Source organism: Diceros bicornis, chromosome 4 (genome assembly GCF_020826845.1).
Source record: "Diceros bicornis minor isolate mBicDic1 chromosome 4, mDicBic1.mat.cur, whole genome shotgun sequence".
Classification (NCBI taxonomy): Eukaryota; Metazoa; Chordata; class Mammalia; order Perissodactyla; family Rhinocerotidae; genus Diceros; species Diceros bicornis.
In genome coordinates, this window is record NC_080743.1 from 1856385 (window position 1) to 1877572 (window position 21188).

At 52.7% G+C, this 21188-nt stretch overlaps 1 protein-coding gene across 5 annotated transcripts in view; it reads right to left on the bottom strand.

Annotated features, from left to right (window-relative positions):
* Positions 1-235: 235 nt before the first annotated feature.
* KANK4 (KN motif and ankyrin repeat domains 4) overlaps positions 236-21188 on the bottom strand; it is a 61422-nt gene continuing 40469 nt past the window's right edge. For 3 of the 5 annotated variants that reach the window (XM_058538181.1, XM_058538182.1, XM_058538184.1), the window contains 7 exons: positions 20764-20875; positions 17934-18152; positions 16161-16248; positions 13884-14103; positions 7905-8047; positions 7232-7432; positions 237-2129 (listed from right to left, as the gene is read on the bottom strand). In XM_058538181.1, the coding sequence (XP_058394164.1) occupies positions 2025-2129; positions 7232-7432; positions 7905-8047; positions 13884-14103; positions 16161-16248; positions 17934-18152; positions 20764-20875 (1088 nt within the window). In that variant the 3' untranslated portion in view covers positions 237-2024. Of the gene's footprint in view, positions 2130-7231; positions 7433-7904; positions 8048-13883; positions 14104-16160; positions 16249-17933; positions 18153-20763; positions 20876-21188 lie in introns of all 5 variants that reach the window. The other 2 variants (XM_058538183.1, XM_058538180.1) reach the window with 1 other exon arrangement.

A 21188-nucleotide genomic window follows, 5' to 3' on the forward strand; every position in this document is an offset into this window, starting at 1 on the left:
AAACTCTAGGAAAACCAGTTTGCCTTCTCTGGTAAAGAAGCTGTTTTTAATAGCTGGACTCCAATGAGATATTAAAAAAAGGGACCAAATGCAAGTTGCCACCCCCAAGTGAGATGCAGAAAGAGACCCTGAGTTGGCAGCACAGGACATGGAGCCCCACTGCTGTCTGCAGACACACAACAGCAAATAAGACAAACACGCAAATTCCTGAGAACTGAGAGCAGAGAAGAGCAAAGAGACTTTGAGACAAAAGAGTGAGAGGCAGGATTTTAATACACAGTCATGACAGGCCAGAGCCTTGCACTCCAGGTGTGGGGTGCCCAGCTGCATCAGCATCCCCGGGAACTGGTTAGAAATGCAATCTCAGGCCCTCCCTCCCGCAGCCCTACTGTGTTCTAGCAAGATCTCCAGGTGATTTGTACGCACATCAAAGTTGGAGAAGCACTGGGCTAGAACATTTATTAATGTAGGCTTTTGCTTTTAAAATGTGCTTTGAGGTCAAAATAAACCCATTTAAAGCATTTTTAGCTCATTATTTGCTCCATTGTCTCCACCCCTGAGTCACGCCGTCCGGCGTCAGCGTCCTGCTCTGGGCCTCTGAGCCTCTCTTGTGAATTACGACGGAATACGGAAGTTCCCGCGCCATCTCTGTAGACGGTCTTTGTGCATTAAATTGGATTCCAAAACTTCCATCAGCTGTTTCCTGCACAACACCCCCAGGAAGTAGGTTGTAGGGTGATTTCCGTTTTCAGAGATGATGAAATTGGGGCCCAAGAAGGTTCTGTAACTCACCCAGGGGGCACCAAGCAAATCGGTATCTGAGTCAAAATGGGGTTTTAATGTGAGGCTCACCGAACTTAGATGTCTCTCCTTTTTATAGAAGGGAGATTTTTTGCATAAGAGACTTAAGAAAGAACAAATTCATAGATAACCTTGAGTGACTTACTGAATATGAGCCGGGCACGTGTGGTCTCCTGGGATTATGGAAGTTTAAGAAAGAACTGTGCCTTGGAGAGAGACATCAGCCCAGGGTGGGCCCTGCCCTGCCCTGCCAGGGGCCCCACACTCCTGCTGCAGCCCAGGCCCACAGGTTCTGCAATTAGCAGCCTTGGAAACCTCAGAGCCTGGGGGAGGTGAGCCTCACAGTTGGCTCATAAGGGCTAGGAGAGGAAAGGAGGGGGATTACCATGAGGCCATGGGTACAGCCATGGAGGAAATGCGGGGGCTTCTGGATGACAGTAACCCACCCAGGAGGATGCTCACTCTGATCGATTTGTTTCACAGATTCAGGAGAGCAGACGTCTAACTGGACTCTGCCTAGACACCACTGGTGTGCATCACTGCACTGAATTTCCTAATTCCAATTTCCCTAGAGCAAACTGGAGCCACTCGAAGACTCGGAAACAGTCGAGACTGTATCTGGCACTGACGCCAACGTGCTTCTTCCTATCTATCTTGACGGAATTTAAGACTTCTCTGTCAACTCCAACTAAACAAGGGCCCCAAAGGGGGCTTGTTCAGTCTCACCCGTCCGCGTGGTGATTCTCCTGGGGTCCTCTAGAGGATGATCGCCAGGGCGGCTGCGTAACTGCCATCCTCTCTAGACATGCATATTCCACGGACAAATTCATATACAGTTGATTAAAAAACAAAAGGATGGTGCACTTAAAAATTCCATGTAAAAAGTATTGCTGTGCTAATGTGCTCCTGCCTGCCTGCTACACGGCGCTACACAGGGTGGAGGCACGAGGAACTCAAGGCTGGGATGTTTGGGACGCTGAGACATCAGTGCACCCTGCGCCTTGCACCCTGCTCTGCAGCCGCGGAGTTTGGGGGCTTGGCCTAAGGCAAAACTACAAAGCATCTTAATGAGCAGAATTATACGGCAGGAATGTATGTGCATATTTGACATAGTTCCTTCTCTTGAGGGGCGGCCCTCGGGCTCTGACCCATGCCCTCTCCAAGGGCGAGGGAGGATCCAGAGAGGGAGCCCTTTGTTCCCGCTGCCAGCTCTTCCGCAGCCCCTACGGCCCCAGGGACCTGCCCTGCTCCGCGTGGGCACGCAGAAGCCCTGCAATTTCCACGTGGGCGGGTGATGTCAGGACGATGGACAAAGCTGTTCGGCCAGCCTGCAGGGGAGAAAGAAAAGCAGAAACAAATTTTATCCCAGCTGCCTCCCGCCCCAGAGAGGAAGGGCGAGTTGGGAGCAGGGGGCATGCAGGGGGCATGGAAGTCTATTCCAAGTGTCCAGAGACCCTTGGGGAGGAGGGGGTTCATAGGGCATGAGGCTCAGGAGCGATGGGCCCCTTTCCACGGAAACAGCATTCACCCCTAGAGAGCCGTGCAATGGAAATAAAGACACGTTGCTTAGTTTTTAATACTTTTTTTAAAAAATTGGGAAACAGAGGAAAGAACTCTTCCGTTATTCCACTACATGGACCTAAATGCAAGTTCGCATTTTGGTGTGTTTCCCTCCAGTCTTTTCTCCTGGGCAAATTTGTTGTTGGTTTTTAAACAGAGGAATGATAGTGTGTATCAATTTTTGAATCTGCTTTTATTTTTAACTTACCATGGTAGGCTATAAGATTTTTCCCTGTTCTTACACAGTCATCATAACATATAATTTTTCTTATTGGTTGTATAATACTCCACAATTTACTGAACTGTTTCCCTTCTACTGTAGACTTAGATTGTTTCCAAGTCTTCACCATCATAACTTAGTACAGAAAGCATTTTCCCATTTCTAATCACTTCCTAAGGACCAACTCGTAGAAGTGGGCTTGCAGCATGGAAGGACACTCACATTTTTACCTCCTGGTACAGGACACCAGAGTGCTTTTTGCACGGCTGGCGCCACGCAGGAAGCAGCAGGTCCTGCTGCCTGAGGAAGCCGCACAGAAGGGCTCTCGGCAGCAACACCGGCCGTTCCTCCAGAGAGATGAGCAGATGCTGAGCTCCGCAAGGGCAGCCAGTCTCAGGAGTGGGCTCCATCTCACAGCCAGAACTCTGAAATCTAAACAGCTCCCCAAACCACTTTTTTGGTAACCCCTTTGGAGGGAAAACCCGACCTGAGGCTGTCTATGATCCTTATTTAGCCTAGTTGGTGTGAATATTCTTACATCTTGCTGCATAAAAAATGGGTTTGATAACGTGGGGGGCACCCAAGACCCACCAGGTCGTTCCCACTGTGTATGGATGGGATCGCTTCCTAAAACGGGAAACATCCGCAGAAGCCGGTGGGAGGTGTCCACGCTCGGCTCAAAACTCTGCAGTCTCTTTTCTGTGCGCAGGATGGAGTCCAGTCAGTAACCATAATGCAGGCAAAGGGCCACACAGCCCAGAAGGGGAGCAGAGTGCACTCGGGGATGACTGGTGTGTATGTGTGTGTGTAGGGGGCACATTTCAGCAGGACCCCCAAGGATGGCACATGGGCTTCATAAAACCTAGGAAGTTCTGTCTCTGAAAAGGCCCCGTGACCCCTGTACCTTCCTTTCACCGCCCTTTATGAGCTGGTGGTGTGGGTGATGTGATAACGCTGTCTCCACGAGGTCGGGCCGGGCTCTGGCCTGTTCCTGCTGGCCCAGCCCTGGCCCCGTGCCTGCCTTTGGTGGGCCTCAATTAGCACTGTCGGAAAGGGGAGCTGGACGGTACCAGAGAGGTATGCTTCCAAGCTGATGAAGACCCAGAGCACCCTAAATCCTCGTGAGTGTTCTCTTAGCTTGGACAAATCTGGAAGGAAGCAAAGACGTCCAGCAGAGGAGTCTTGTAAAAGCCCCACGGACGGGCCTGGTTTGTTTAGGCCCGTCCCCTGCACTCTGGCCTCCATCGCTGCTCGCTGTCAACCCAGAGACTCTGTGTAAACACAGAGACGGTGTGATTACCGCTGTGATGGGAAAGAGCACAGGGAGGCCCAGGGACACATGCACCTTTGAACTTTGAACTGAGCCCGCCTGAAGACAACAGCCTGCGTCTGTGAGCTCCTCAGCTGCAGACGTGGAGATGAGGGACCACGTTCAACTCAGAAAGCGTGGTTGGACACCATCTGGGAGCATGTGTCCCTCACACGGGAACGAGCCCACGGCATGCAGCTGCAGTGGGACCAGGCACGGCGAGCCCTGCTCGGCGAGACTGCAGGCCTGAGGATACTGAAAGGACCTGTGTGTGTGCGCGCACGCATGCATGTGTGTGTGTGTGGAAAGTAGCCCTCAATACGATAAGAGCTCACCAAGAACCCACCACGTATCAGGCAAAGATGGGGAGGCATCGTCTCTGCCTTCGGGAAGCTCTCGATTTGATGGCTGCCAAACAAGCCGTCAAAGGCGAGCCTGGGTCAGGCTCAGTCCTCACCACCTCCCGGTCCTGTCACTCTGGCAGCCCCAAGAGGCTGGGTGACTACTTTCTTGAACAACCTTCTAACCCAGGGGAAGTGCCTTGCCTGCTGTTCTGGGGGTTCTGCATTTACATCAACCTTTAAATGTTGGCGGGATGAGAGAAACCAATTTCAAGACCTGAATTCTCTCAGTTTTCCGAGGGAATTATCAGATAACCTGGGCCTGCATCTAAGCCTCCGTGGGAAAGCTGACCGCTGACGTGATACGGTGATCACAAGAGGGGCAGACTCGCCCCCAAGTGGAAGCTCCAGCAGGGGGCTCGGTGGCCGTCGGCCCAGTCACGGGCCCGTCTCCCGCGGAGACTTCTCAGCATAGCACCTTTGGGGGATTTGGGTGTGACCCTGAGTCAACCCTGACCAAGCAGGCAGCAGGTGACCGGGCGTGAGCGGGGTCCAGAACCTCCGCCGGCCCGCTGCCCAAGGCCGGGCCCCTGCGCTTACCCGCCTTCCCTCACCTCCCCACCTTCCGCCACCCTCTCCTACAGGCGGCCAGTGCCCCGCCCCAGGCTTCGAGGCCTGACCTGCAGCCGGCCTGTCCCAGACCCCGGTCTGGCTCTCCCTGGTCCAGCATTTGACTGAGACGGCCATCTGAGCCCACCTGGACCGCAGCACGCGCCTACATCAGCTTCCTCAACCGCGGCGCTGTCGACGTGTTGGGCCGGGTAAGCTGTGATCCTTCGTTGCTCCCGTGCCTCGCAGGAACTTGAGCAGCGTCCCGGCCTCGACCCACTAGAAGCGAGGAACACCCCTCCCCCACTTGTGACAAATAAAAATGTCCCCTGCCGAGTCTCCCCTGGGGGGCAAAGTCACCCCGAATGAAAGCCCCTTCTCCCTTTGGGGGCCAGGCCTCTCTGACTGGCTCTCCTAACCCCAGACCCTCACCCTCCCTACTCCCTCCAGGCCCTGCCTGTGCAGGCGAGGTCCCCACTCAGTCCTGTGGGGCTGCTTCGCATCAGCCACCACTGTTCACCCGTTCACAGCGGTGACAGTTCCCGTCGAGTGGGTACCTCCTAGGTGTCGAGTACCGGCCTCATCAATATCCCCACACTTAGAGACGGTCTGTTACTAGCCCCCTTTACAGACGAGCACACAGAGGCTCCGAGTGGCCAGGTGACCTGCCCGAGGGCACAGTCACTAAACCCACTTTCACGCTCATGAGTATTTAAGTCCACGCTTCTCACAGTCACTCGATTTGTCTGAAGCACAGCGGAGCCCCCTCGACGGCCCTTCCTCCACCTCCTCAGAGCAGCCACTGACCTCTCGTCTGTGACCCACCTGCAGAGGTGTCCAGATTCACTGATGATTAGCCAGCTACCAGGGACCTTCAGGGCTCACACGCCCTGTCCCACGGGCCTGCATCTCAGGCCTCCTCGGGCAATAGCAGTGGTCACTTCTAAGACGGCCCTGGCCTGCTCCAGTTTGAGGGGCTGCCTCCTCCTGCCTCAGGGCGACCCTGTGGGGGCTCATTAACGCAGATCCTTTGTCTGACTGTACAGTGTTTGGACAAGGAGGCTCTTGTTTCCAGCAGCCCATGTTCCCACGTGCATTTCAGGAGGGTCTGTGTTCTCTCATTATCTCAGATACAGCCGTGGATGGAGCTGGGGTTCACAGGACCTGAGACACTGGACTGGGGTGGCTGTTCCTGGGCGTGGGAGGGACCCAGCAGCTTGAATCGCTGATGGAATAATCTTGGGCAGTTCAGATGTGGCCTAGTAAGAGCAGGTGGGGGACTCTCTCCCCTCCCCAGGCCCTTGTTGCCCTGAACTGTGGGTGTTAAGAGAGTGTGGAGGAGGATAGTGCCAACAATAGGACACTGGAGTCAGGCCGGGGCTTGAATCCCTGCTCCAAGGACCCGCAGCCTGCACCCATGACAGCAACGTAAGCTCTCCACGCCTGTCTCCTTGGTGGTAAAGATGGGCCAGCAGTCTCCACCTCGCTGGGTGACGGAGGATCAGCGAGGTAATGTCCCACAAGGACTCTAGAGTTATTACCTACCGTAACAACCAGTAAAAGGACCGCGTCCTGACCGTCCACCTCAAGCTCAGGGGTTCACTCATTCAACACTGATTCACCTGCCTGATGTGTGGCAGACACTCTGCTCGGTGCTGGGGACTCAGCAGGAACCAGAGGCGTGGCCCCACAGTGTGACAAGTGACGATGATGCAGAGCTGAGTGTGGGCTTAGGAGTGGACGGAGCTGGTTCCACTCGCTGTGACTTTGGGTGAGCCACCCAAGCCCAGGGCACCTGTGAGCAAACTGGGCATCCACAGAGCCCCCTCCCCGGCTGGTGTGGGATTTAAGTGGGATGGAACACTCAGTACAGTGCCCGGCACCAAGCTCTTGACACACGTTAGCTGTCACCATCATCCTCACCAGCGCCTCACAAGGCAGTTTATGGAAGAAGCACATGTCCGCGGCACGACCTGAGCAGGCTGGCTTGATGGAGGGGCTGCCCTGTGAGGCGGATCACTGCCAGGAGGGGACCTGATTTCCACTTGGCTCCTTATCCAGCCTTTTGGGAGACCCCACAGACAGCAGGGGGTCCCCATCCAAGCTGCTGCCTCAAAGCCCACGCACTATTACTGCCGTGACCAGAGGAGGCTCAGGGCCTCAGCCAGGCCTGGGCACGTCCCCTCAGGATGGGGTGAAAGGCTAGTGTCTGGGGCTCCCCAGCTCCAATGCTCCCAGCATTCACCATGGATCATCTCATTTAAATCCCACAACAGCCTTAGGAGGCTGATTCGGTTGCTGCTGCCAGACGGTTCCCTGAATTCCGCTGGCTGGCAAGGCGCTTTTCAGGAAGGGAGGCAAACACCTACTTGTTAATCGCCTGAGTCTCACCTTGTCAGTCAGGCTGCTGTCGCAGGCCGGGTGTGCCAGGAGCAGCCGCACCATGTCAGCGTTGCCATGGCGACAGGCCAGCATGAGGGCCGATGACCCCTCGTGGTCCTGCAGGTTGACGTCTGCCTGGCAGCTGAGCAGCGCCTGGACCATGTCCTCCCTGTCGTGGCTGACTCCCAGCATCAGCGCCGTCTGGCCTCCCTGCACAAAGAGCACAGGCGTGCGGTGAGGTGGTGGCTGGCAGGGAAGGACCCCTCTCCAGCACGGGGACCTGGTCCCCCTCACACCGCCCTGTGGGAATTGGGAGTTGGGGCTCATGAGCAAGGTGGATCACCTGCAGGGCATTCCTAGAGCAGCCAACTAGCAAATGCCTTCTCAAGGAGCTAAGTGTGGGAATATCTGATTCGAGAAGTCGAGTCCAGATGGAATTTGCCCACTTTCAGACTGGGACACAGATTACAAGCTCACTGACCTCTGTCCCAGCTGCCTCTGGGTCTCGGGAGCCTTTGAGGAAATCAAACGTTCAGGCTTTGGAAAGATGCCGTTTGGAAAGCCCAGACCTCTTGAGTTAAAAACCCTACGTGGATCTGCATGAATTTCTCACCCCGCTGGCAGAATAAAACTGGGAAGTGCCCACATTTATTAAGGAGGAGATCATGTTCACACCTCCTACCTGAGTGGCTTGGATGTTCACATTTCCTTCTCTTAAGAGCTTCCGGACAACAGCCATGTCTTCATGGCTCTCTGCAGAAGCCAGGGGAGTGATCATCACGGCGGTATAGCCAGCTTTGTTCTGATGGTCCACACTGCAGACACCTGCAAGAGGAGCAGCCACTGGAACGGCTCCCGAGGGGCCAGGGCAAGACCCCGCTCCAGCCTGATCAACAGGACGCTGCCTGCTGGCTAAAAGGCCACGGAACAGGGCAATCCTTTCCCAGTGGTTGAATCCATGTTTTACATTTTTAGCAGCCCTTCAAAGTGGCTACTTTTCTTTACAAGTTTTCTGAGGATACCCAGCAAGAAAGGTTGACGGCAGAGTCAGAGATGGCCAAGGGGGCCAATACCATGGCTTTATTTCCTAAAGCGGAGCCCAAGACATGTTCCCATTTCACAGATGAGGACACTGAAGGCCAGTGAAGCTACATAAACTGCCCAAGCGAAGGTGAGGTGAGACCAGGACTCAGGTCTGTCAGGCTCCAGAGCCCACCACTCACCCGGCCCCATGTCACCCATGGCCGCAACTTCAGATTTCACTCTCTCTGTGCCTATGTGTGTCTCCTAAGCTGATGGCTGTGTTTGCAGGTCCTTCCAAAGCTCTAGTGATACATTGTGCAATGTACCAAGGGGCATGAGAATGCCACAGGATAAACATGGGAAATCTTCCAGGAATAACCATCTCATTTGAAAAACGGAGGGGAAAACGACTCCATACATTTTTATATTAAAGCAATTAAGAATATACATTTCACAAAAAGGAAAAACTGGCATAGTTTTAAGATGAAGTATTAAATGAGAACTCAAAAGAAATTTCTGCTTTGTAACCCTGGGGATGTGCATTCCTATCCCTCCCACCAAAGGAGGCGCAGGAGGTTATCAGCCTGCTGTCTGCTGTGTCAACATCCCCCCTCTCACGGGAGATGCTGTGTGGGAAAGCAGATCCTCCCAGTACCACTGCTTATGTGAAAAACCTATGTTTGGACAATAGTAAAACTATCTCAGAGATCGAGTCACCGGGCCTTTCTTAGCATTTCCTCTGTGACATGGGGATGATAATAGAAATTTAATGAGTTCAAATACCAAAAGCACTTAGCACAGCACCTAGCACATAGTAAACACTCAGAAAGCGTTAAGTGTTGTTATTATTATTGTCCAGAACGGTATTATTGTCTTTATATCCTTGCTACTCGCTCGGGAAGACTTGGGTATGCATTGTAACACATCTGGTTTTTAAAAAAATGTCAGTCACGGATACTGACAAGTTCCGTGCAAGGGAAAAACCAACATTGGCCGACATTCCCTCCAGCCAACCCCAACAATTTTTCAGAAATGTACCACAGTGATACCAGGATGCCGGTGGATACAGAGAAATCAGCACTTTCCTCCCCAAAGCTCCTCTGACCGCTGTCATGAGCAGCTGGGCCAGGAAAGCTGAATCACACCTCCAAGCATGGCCTCCCAGCTCCGTCCTGGTGAAGACGGGATTGTGTGCACTGCCTGCTAGTGACTCTTCTGTTTTTACCCCAGAACGATTTTATTTGCTTCAGAGAGGTGTAAATGAGCCTCAGGTCGTGGTTCTCTCTACTCTCTTCAGAAACATGACTTGTAGCTCAGCAGAGTGAGGGCTGAGGACCCAGGGCTTTCACAGCAGAAGCTTCTGGGCAGCCCCCCAGGAGCCTGGAGGGGAGGGGAGGACAAGCATGCTCCTCCTCTGCAGCGGCCATCTGGCAAAACGAAGGATGGGTCACAAAGGACTGAGCTCTGTGTTCCACAGACAGGTCACCTCCTGCAGCCCCTCACAGTTTCCAATGTGCTTTCCCGATGCTTCACAATTGCCAGGGAAGGGAGCCCAGGTCTGGGAGTGTGACCGTCCGTCCCCCTCCACAGGCCTCCTCCAGGGAGGGAAGGGAACGGCACTTTCGGCCTCTTCTCCCTGCCCCCTTCAGACCTCATGCTTGTGGCCACATAGCTCTTCCAGTCGTTAAAGGGAAAAGCTTCCAAGCCACTTCAGGGCTGATGAGCACTGATGGAGTCTCAGCCAACATCAGCAAAAATTTACAACAGCCTAATCTGATGTCGTCCATCCTCGGGCCTGGCCCGGCCCACCTGGAGAACTGCTAACAGCTGCATGTCTGTGAGCTACTTAAGACGAGGGCTCCACATTCCCCATCTCTGGATTCTTTGCGCACATAACAGGGGCTTCCAAGGTCTCACAGTGTCCCTGAAACCTGGTTTGGGGTAGCAGAAAAAGCCCAGGTTGGGAGGGTGACAGATCATGGTTGGAATTCTGGCTCAGCTCCTGACTGGCTCTGTGACCCTGACCACATGAGCTGACCTCTCTGAGCCTGAGTTTGCTCACCTGGAAAATGCAGCTCATATCTGCCTCACGGTCCCCACAAGGACCGTATGTGGCCGTGCATATGTGTACCACACCAGCACTGTGACTGGTGGGGAAGGCCCTCAAAGAGCAGTGGAAGTTGTTCTTACTGACAGCCCCTGACATCGAACGTGGTAAACGGACACAGAGGCACGCTCCACTCAGGTGTGCGCCTTCCTCAACACAGCTACCACATTTATGGCACCCATGAACCCATGAGGAACTGAAATCCAACAAAATCGGCTCCATGTTAGAACTGTAACTGCATCTTCCTTTGATAATGTGGGAAGCAGAAAGAACTTGGGGCTGTCATTATGTACGTCACCTATCCATTCAGGTGAAAAGCGCTTGACGGAATTCTGGAGAACTGAAAATTTCCTGGAATTTAACCTAGCTCCCAGGGGTCACTTAACAGATAGATTCACTCAACACCTACTATAAGCCAGGAACTCGTCTAGGTGCTTGGGATACTGAAAGGGACAAGACGACAGAAGCCCCCATGACTGAGTTAACTGAGTTCTGTTGGGCAGAAGTGACAAGCAAAGATCATCGAAAGAAAGAAACAAGGTGTTCCCCTAGAGAGAGAGAGACGGGGCAGCCACTTCAGATGGAGTCACCAGGAAGCCTGCTGAGGTGACATCTGAGCTGTCACTTGAAGGACGAGAAGGAGCCAGTCATGAGAAGAGTTTCAGGGAAGAGACTCCAGCTACAAAGCAAGTGCAAAGGTCCCAAGGAGGGAATGCGCTCTGCGAGTTTGAGGCCACGTGGCCGGAGTGGAGGGAAGGAGGATGGTGGTGGTGGCAGAGAGAGTGAAGGCAGGTGGGAGCTAGGCCATCTGGGATTGCTGAGGGCCAGGCTGAGGAAGCTGCCTTCCATTCTAAGAGCTATGGGAGGCCGTGGGAGGGGTTTAAGCTGGTGGACAAGATCCAAGTTGGGAGAAAGCTCTTGGAACCAGAATTCAGACTTTCCGATGCCCATTTAAACTCCCCCTCCAGCCTCCTAATAAGGCTTACAGATCCAGCAAGTGCTCCACTTCCTGGATGCCAGGAATGAGAAGAACAACTCAATGGTGTTGACTTCAAACCCCAGCAGCACACTTAGTTGTGACGTGATCTCGGACAAGCCTGTCGACTTTCCTGAGCGTCACTTTCGTCATCCATAAAACAGGGATAATCATCCCTATTAATACGATCATTATGGGATTAAATGAGATCTCATATGCCGGGTGCTCAGCCGAGGGCCTAATCTGTGGAGAGCATTTGGGGCTTAACCTCTGGTAGGGACCCTCCTAGATATCCCCCCGACAGCCTCCCTAACTCATAGATGACATTTCGGGGACCCACACACCTTCAGTCAGCCCCATCACCCACCTGTCCACACCGTCACTCCCAGGCTGCTTGATGTTGTCACACACGCTGCTGAAAGTCCACTCTGAGCCCTGTGCTCTGGTGTCAGCAGACCATGGGGACGCTCAGCAATCCTTGCAGAGTTCTTTGTTTGACTATTAACCACCCCTTTCCAGATTGCACAACCCAGAACCCGCTCTCTCTTTCCCGAGAAGATCAAGGCCAAGATCAAAAAGCAAGTGGCCTTCATGTCTCTTCTTCCTCCTCAGCATCTCTCTGGACCTTTACCACCTTCCCTTCCTTTCATTTCCATCTCAAAGGAACAAATATCCAGCAGCGTGACTAGGCTGACCTCATCTGCATCTGCTGTGGATTCCAGGTTTTTCCAGCTCCTGCAAGACCAAGCTTCTTCTCCTCTTTGTATCTTTAATCTCTCTCTCTCTCTTTATCTCTGTCTCTGTCTCCCTTTCTGTCCCCCTCCCCGCCTCCCTGGACTCTTCTTCTCAGCCAACAAACGTGCTCAGGTATCCTCTATCCCCAAACACACAAAAATAACTGCAGTCTCTCCTGCCTCCTCCAGTCATGACGCTGCATCACTGCCTTCCCGACCCACCCACTTCACTCCTTTCACCTCTGCAATCCAGCTTCCTCCCAATATCTCCCTGAAACGGCTGTTTTCAAAGTCACCAGTGAACCCCTCCCAAACCTGCCAAGCCCAGGCATCATCCTTCAAGGGTACTATCATATTGGCCCAGCGGATGATCTCTCTTCCTGACGTTGTCTTCATCATTGGTCCCTGTTGGCCACTATTCTGTTATTTCTCCTGCTTCTCACACAGCTCGTCTGGGTCTCCTCCACCGGTGTGCTCTCTCTCTCTCCCCCTAAATGCAAGCATTCCGCAGGGCTTCCCTCTCCAGCCTCTTCCCTTCTCCATCTACATTCCTTTCCTAAAGGACTCCATTGGCTGTGCTCTAGCTGGCCCCACCCAAAAGTCTACTGCCCGTTAATTTTGGATCTGGAATTCTCAATAGCCTTCTGGAAACTTCCATCTGGACGACCTACGGGAAACTCAAAATCTGCCCCAAACTGAATTATCCTTTTTGCTTCCCCCACACTTGTTCTCCTCCTTTTGCACCATCTTCTCAGCCATTCAGGCCCAACACATCAGAGAACCCCACTCCCCTCCCTCACAGCCAGTCTGTCACTAGCTCCCCAGTGGCTTTCTGCTCTTCTATTCCTACCACCCTCTCCTATTGTGATCCCTCACTACCTCTCTGTGGACCCTGCAATGGCCTCCTGCCTGGCCCGCCACCTCCTGCCCCTGCTCCTACCACCAAATTCACCTCTGTGGAGAACTCGCCTGGTTCCGGTGTTCCCCTGTTCACCACCCTGGACTGACTGCTCGCTGCCTTCAGATAGGCTCACACTCTTCGGTCTGGCACTCAAGGTCCTCCACGCTGTGGTTCCACCTACCTCCTCAACCTTAATTCATGTCCCAATCCAACCGGAAGCCTTCTGGTCTCCAGATTTTCCTTTCTTACCTCCTTGGTGTTCTCCTCTGGGAGATTTCTCCCTCTGCTGGATCCCACCTGCTTCAGTGTACCTTCCTTGCTCCCTGAACAGGACATTGTCTCACTTCTGTCCTGGAATCACGTTCTGTACCTCTCTCTCGTGAGCTGTCTCCCTGCTCCACCCTGATCATCAGGCTGTGACCTCCTGGGAAGCAGAGGGCTCACACCTGGCTCACCTTTGCATCCCTGGTGGTGGCCAGCATGGACCTCACACGTAGTCCACAAATATTTGGTGAAGGATGACTGAGCCAAATTGAGTCAAATTGATCAAACGGAGCCACGGCCTTTGCTACAACGTACTTATGAAGATGTAACACGTGACCTCTCCTAGGGGCAGTGTGGTATAGCTCTGGGGTTGGACAGACCGAATACAAAGTCCGTCTCGACTATTTACCAGCCCTGTGACCTGAGCAAGTATATAACTCTCTGAGCCTCAGTTTCCTCAAGTGCAACATGAGAATAATAATACCCACATCACAGGAGTGTTGTGAAGGATAAATGATATTATAAAGGCAACATGGTCCAGTCCAGCTCCTATACAGGAGGAACTCAACAGTGAGGAGTCTCTTGCTGGAAAGAAGTGGGTACAAGCACTGCCCTCCGGGAGGGGCGCAGGCTGCACAGAAGCAGCCAGCTCTGACCTGTCTCCAGCAGCAGCTTCACGACAGGGAAGTTGGAGTGAGACACGCTGTAGTGAAGGGCTGTGTTCCCGTTGCCATCAGCCAGGTTGACAAGCAGCTTGAGGACGTGTTGGGAATGAGGCTGGACCCCGTTGAGGTAGGCGGCCACCACAGCAGGGCTAGACGACTTCCGGCTGGAGATGCGGAACCACTCTTGCCTGATGGTGTTCAGGCTCTGCCTCTGAAACACCAAAAGATTCCAAGTCCAGAGGTTACCTGGCCTAGATGCTCCAGCTGGGGTGTTCGTTTCCACTGGGAAAAGTCAGCTTTTGATGCCTCCACCTCTGTCCCTCCAACTCCCCATGCAACTTACTCCTGGAGGGCTCAGAGCTAGCGGGGTTGGGGACGCAGCAACATACTGTGAACCTGTCACAGTATGGCCCCCGCGACTGGCCCCCCATTGAGGCAGAAAGGGAGACTGGGAGAGCAACATGACAACCGGTAACAAAGCACTTCACTGGGTGGAAGCTGAAGCTTAGATCACATCCCCACACGCACAGGACAACCAAGATCCTCTCTTCCACGCACGCACAGCCAGCCTGTCCAGACCTCAGCCCAGACTCTACCAGGACTGCTGCATGTTTTTAATACACATAGTTGGAAAGCCACAACATTGTAGTAATGGGAAAAATGCATGCTGAAAGCTAAGACCAACAACACGCCCAACTTGTGCTTGAAATAAAACCCAGATAGCTGTGCTTGAATTATTTTTGGCTTTTAAGCTTTGCTAGGACCTTCAGAGAAGATGGTTTAAGAACCCATCGCAGGACCCCGCTGTCTGCAGTATTCAGCTCCTTTGGAACCATGAATGAGGAGAGTTCCAGAGCGGATGACACCCACTCCGTGTGTGACGTGACCTAAGTGTTCAACATGGAACATGTTTAGACCATTTGTCTAAAGGGGAGGAGAAACTACGGGGATGGGATTATCAGAAACGATTCCATACTCATTCTGGAAAAGGCACTGCATTGGGAGTCACTGAACCAAGGTGGCCAGGCTTATGTCCTGGCTCAGCCGTGTGACCTTGGAAGTCATACAACGTTTTTGAACCTTACTAGTCTACAAAACAGGGATGAAAAAAGGGCAGGCTCCCTAACCTCCCCTGGCTCTACAGAGTGAGGTCCTTGTATACTCTGCTTTGTTTCTAAGGTGGGGGGGCCTGTGACCCTAACATGGATGTGGTGTCAGATCTGCGTAGCCTCTGATCACTCGTCTAGGTGGAAACAGTGGAATCTTCGCAGCTGAAACACTTTTTATCTATCAGAATATCTCCTTTATCCAGGGAATCTTCAGGAGAATCTGGAGAAAGATGCTCATATTAAGGAACATAGTGGTGGGTTTTAAATGTAGAGCTAAGAAATAACTTATTCTGTAATTGACTTAAGAATAAGTAACAGGAGTTTCGATCAACATCCACATCACACATTGGCTCTTTATCAATCTGGGAACAGTTATTTGCCAAATCAGCTAAGATAAAATAATGACAATGGGTTGGGCTGAATCGATCGTTTTTACTCCTAAGACTCTTCTGCAAAGAACAAAATGGTCTTTAAAAATGCTTACAAGTTGTTACATGCTGGGTCTTACCAGCTGCTCTCCTACTTTGGGAAAATGTGTCTGTGTGCCAGTATCTCTGGATTGCAAGTAGAACCCAATTATTCTGTGTTTAAATCTCCGTGGCAGGAAGGTGTTAAGGAGGAAACAGGTGTATTTTCTTGTTTGTGGTCTTGGACCCATAGGTGCACCTCAAGAAAACCAGTAAAGACTACAGAGTTAAATGCCAGGGCTTGGGGGTGAAGGAGACCACCCACACCTCATCAATGGGGAAACCAAGGCCCTGAGCATTGAACTGCCCTGCCCGGTATCTCAGAGGCAGCGCTCCTGGGAACAGAACCCGTGGGTCCCCTTCCACACGCTCTTTCCCACTCTACCCACAGCTCTCTCAACTGCAAGGCAATTCTGAGCCTAAGCCACAAATAGCTTTATGACTGACAGTCAGGGCGCAATGCCTAATACCAGCTGGTAACGCCCCAAGCACAGGCCTGCTCTCTTGTGCAGATGCATCACTCCCCCTTTCCCAGCACGGTCCGCCCCCTGAGGCAGCAGAGTTTGGGCGCATGAGCGAGCGCCCAGAGGAAAGGGACGGCTGTGTGCATGCCACACTGCTGCTGAGGCAAGGGACCAAAGTCACCCAGTGGGAACTAACAGTACAGACACGACAATGAAAAATCAGGGTACCAAGAGTTGGTCGGTGGTGGTCGCAGTTTCTGGCAGATGTTGGCTCAACGCCCGGCATGCATTAAGGAACTCTTCTGAGGGTTTATATCTAAAGAAAAATAAATATATGTATATATCAGACTCCATGCTGATGAAAAAGAAGCTTATCCCCACCTCAACTTTCACTCTCCTCTTTCACTTCTCAGCAGCTCAAACACCCAAGCTGGGCAACTCCCCAGATGAGGGGCATTCATTCCTCAGAAATCCGGGTGGATACAGCCTCCTGGCAACGAGGCTTCTGAACTCCTCTGAAGGGTGAGTCAAGCCCATTTCCCTTTTCACCCTGCTTTTTTTGTTTTTGGGGGGACAGGAGCAGATCACCAAGTATGGCCCCACCAAAGTGGGGGCCACAGGCCCAACGGCAATTCCTGACATGCCGGGAAAGGGAGGGTTGTCTTTCTGACTTTGGATCAAACATTTTCTGCTGGAGCAACTTGACAAATCCAAAGAACCCAATCCATACCAGCGAATTTCTTCAGGTTATTCTTCCACGAAGGACACCATAGTGCTAATAAGTCAATAAAATGGAAATCAATTAGGCCGGGCGTGCTCGATGACCAGCATCCTTCCTGTGTTAGCATAATGGCAGACGCGGCATTAGAGGCCAGGCTGGGACTCGATGGCACTGGTCACCGGGAAGCTCCGCTCTCATCACGTCCTTACGGTGCTGCCACACTGGAGCAGCCCCGTCCACCTGCTGAACAGTCAGCCATACTCACTGCCCGTCACTCCTCCAGCAAGCAGGCTGGGGACGGTGACAGCGATGACAGTGGCACTGACTGTTCTTACTTCTCCCATTTATTGAGAGCCCATCATGTGGCAAGCACGTCACTGGGCATTTTACGTACTTTTCTTATCCAGTCCTCAGACCACACCTAGCAGGCTGCCATTATCCACGTTTTACAGATGAGGCAAGTGAGGTGACCACGACTTAAGTACCTGGTCTAGAGTAACGCATGCAGATGTGAGATTTGAACCCGGGGTGTCCAACTCCAAAAGCAGGATGCTTTTGCTGGCCACACGACCTCCCCTCATATTATTATTATTATTATTTTTTTTTTAAAGATTTTATTTATTTATTTTTTCCCCCCAAAGCCCCAGTAGATAGTTGTCTGTCATAGTTGCACATCCTTCTAGTTGCTGTATGTGGGACGTGGCCTCAGCATGGCCGGAGAAGCGGTGTGTCGGTGCGCGCCCAGGATCCGAACCCGGGCCGCCAGCAGCAGAGCGTGCGCACTTAACGGCTAAGCCACGGGGCCGGCCCCACCACCTCCCCTCATATTAAAAGGCAGGGTTAGGTCAGCATGGCCAACGGAACAGGCAGACAGCATGTGGGAAAGATCGGAGAAGCCCTGGGTCGGGACCCCGCTGTGCCAGCTGGGTCCCCTAACTTCTCTAGGCCTCTGTTTCCACATCTGTAAAGTGGGGATGGTCATACTTTCTACCTTGCAGGATTGTTCAAGGATTATATGAGATAATACATGTAAAGTCCTTCACATGTTCAGAGTAAGGACGATGTTGGCTTCATGACAGTCTGTGACAGTATTCCTGTGAAGACAGGAGTCACGTCTGTCTAGTTCAACCAGTGTACAGTACCTGGTGTAGAACAGAAACTCAATGAACACTGGTGAGTAGATGGATGAAGGAATGAATAAGGATTGGATAAAGGGGTGAACAACCGCCCTTGCCCTTTGTCCAGGGTCGAGCGCCCCTGTCGGTGCCCCTCTGACTCACCTCTCAGCCTTGGGGCGGGGGAGCTCTTCCCCAGGCCCACTCTCCTGGCCTGCGCTGCCAGTGCCCTCAGGGACACCCTGCCCCGCTTTGCTGCTGGGGTGGGCATCCTTGCCCCGCCTGTATTCCAGGCCCTCACATTTCTTCTCAGCCTCGCTGTCAGACAGGTCCTCTGGGGAGCTGTCCTCACCACTGGTCTCCTCGCTCGAGGTGGTCTCGTAGCTGGGGAAGGAGACAGAGGTCACTCGTCTGTGTGTCCTGCCCAACGCCCGCCCGTGTCAACACGAATGAGGACTAGGTGGGCATTAGCTAAGACTTCCCAGCTTCCTAACCTCCTCCTCCATTCTCTACACCCACAGGCCTGGAGGGGGTCTCCCAGGAACCTCAGTGTCAGAGAAACAGGCGGTCAAGAGCTCTGGCTCAAAGGCTAGAGACCACTGGGGAGAAAAGATAACTAAGCTCTTTGCAGCGAGCACACAAACAGCCAAGCCCTGACTCGCCTCTGCCTCCACATGATCCAGACAGGCAGGGTTCTCACGAAAGCATCTGCTTCTGGAATCCTAATGCCCAGTCCAGAGAGGGGCCCAGATCTAGGCAAACAGCCCCACCCCACCTGAGTTCTCTGAACTGGGTGGCTGTGAGACCTCTCCTTGGTCCCCCGCTGTCACACGGCTTACCCCCGACAAGGGAGGAACACCTGTGTCTGCTCCCAGCAGAGTTCCAGGATACCTGAACCCAGCATCGGCCTTTCTCGGCTGCAGCCTGTTTAAACTACTGCTTGGAACAGCAAAAGTGAGGGCACAGGACACATAACGCGTGGCTCTCCCTCCCCGGCAATGATCCTTCTGTTCACTCATGTGCGACTCTACTGAGGAGGCCGACCAGAGAGCACAGAGGCAGGTCCCGGAAGATTTATTGATCCCCCTGCTGATGTCAACAGGAGACCCCGAGGGAGGATGCCAGGGTTAAGAGAAAGATTTCAGGTTCTGGGGCCACTGGACACTGCCACAGAGACCAGGGGAGACGAGTGGCCACACTTCCACGGAGCCCCCCATGCTCTCCCTCTGAACGTGGCCCCACATAACGACCCTGGGCTCACTGGATTTGCAAACCCAGCCTGCTCCCTGCTATGCTCGCATTCTGTCCTGCTTAAACCCAGCTATTTCTTCCTCTCGTGCTTGGAACAACTTTCCGGTTTTGTGATTAAGAGAGTGGGAGACATACTACGTTTACCAAGCAGTTCTCGTCTTAGAATTGCTCTCATAAAAACTTCACCTGGAAGTTCATTCATTCATTCAATAGAAATTTATTAAGCATCTACTCTGTGCCAGGCGCTGTTCTAAGTGCTGCACCAAAGTCCTGTCCTAACTGAGCTCATTTTCCAGTAGGGAAAGGAAGAAAATAAACCTGTAAACAATAGACTCAGATGGTGATCAGAACAGTGAATAACATAGTAAAGGGCCTGGGGCAGATTGATGGGCAGAGCGGCTGCTTGAATCAGAGCAGCAGTTTTAACACCAGAATCACCTGAGGGTGTCTGAAATCCCCAATACCTGTCCTGCACCCCAGACTAACTAAACTAGAGTCTTCAGAGGGGACCCAGGCATCAGTATTTTTTAAGGCTTGGCCAGGGTTTCAAGGCTGAGACACTGCGCCAAAGTGACAAACAGTGAGGACCACCTGGGCGAGGAGCTCTGTAAATGGGGCAGCAGATGCAAAGGCCCCGAGATGGGCCTGACAGGGGGAAGAAAGGCAGGAGCCGGCAGGGGGGGAGAGACAGGCTAGGCCTGGAGATGGGCTTCCAGGCTTGGGGACAGCACGGGGACTGGGGGCCGTCTAAACAGGGGGAGCCAGGACCTGCTTCAGACTCAGACCGAGCTGATTCCCTGTTCTGCACATGAACTGCTGACAGCTCCAAACAAGGTTTCTCCTGGGCCTGGGGTCTGACCTTAGCAGGCGTGGGAATAGCAACTCCCCTGTCATCCCGTTCCACCATTTCTGACGTTTCTCTCACAAGACCTGCAACTGTGACATCACCTTGTTTGGATCTGGCGTCTTCCCTCTGGTCTGACCCAATTAACCGGGTTCTGACAGCTCCGGTCAGCCCCCCAGGCCCTCTACCGGCCAGGTGCCCGCTTTGGGCTTCTACAGCAGCCTGTGCTTCCTCCTCCACTGGAATTCATCCCAGCGTCTCAGCACTGTCTCTACTTCTCGTCTTATCTCTGCCCACGTTCCAACTGTGGGTTATACCCACCACCTAACACACTGCTGGCATTTAATAAATGTTTGTTGAATGACTGACTTAGAAAATATTCTAAATCCAATGATCTACTCTCTAGAATATATAAGGTGTGGTTCATGCTCTGAGTCAATAGACATTGGTTGTTTTTCTTCATCCTAAAAAAGGTTGGTTTGGTTTGCAATAAGTTAGTAAAAGCAAGAAAAAAAATTAAATGGATGAAGTTTGAAGCTCAACAAATCAAGAGTCTGCCCCAGTTTCAGTGTTGTGGTCCAGATTAAATGTCTTCCCTAAAGGGCCCATGTGCCCCCCAAACTCCCAAATGCCACCTGGCATCCTGGCCCCGGGGGACCACAGCCAAGACGTATCAAAGCACAGGATCCAGCAGACCACCACCGCTGGCAAGGAGCCAAACACATGCAAACCCGAGATGGGGTTTTAAAGGGCTGTTGAGATTAAGTCCCTTGAAGAAGAATGAAAACCAGATGCCTCCCCATAGGAAGAGAGAGTGCCGAGGACAACGCAGAGAGGGTGAGGAGGACGCGGGAGAGCAAGCGTGGAGGGAGGTGATGGGGCGTCACGAGCGATGCTTACCCACCGTTAACCCCAACAAACTGAAGGTTCTTTTTGGTCCCATTACCTCCTGCACGGAAGCCATAGTCTTTCTTTTTCATTATGGATTTAAGGCTGGTCGACGGGGAGATCTCTAGGCAGACACAACATCACAGGTTAGAAGAATCTTGGGGATACCCCAGAATGCAGCAAAACCAGACCTTTGCTTTCAGGGGATTCAGATTGAAGGTGTGCGAGGAGGCAGAAAGGGACAGGGAACTAAATGATGTCAATCAAATATTTTGAAGGTCTTTGAGGAGGCCCAGCCTTCTGGTCAACGCCAGCCGAGCTGTCGCTGATCACAAAGCCCCCTGTGTGGATCTCAGAGCAGAGTTACAGGAGCCCTCTCTAGGACAGCCAGGTGCCTTTGTTGTCCCCACCTCACAGCTGGGACATCGGAGGCTCAC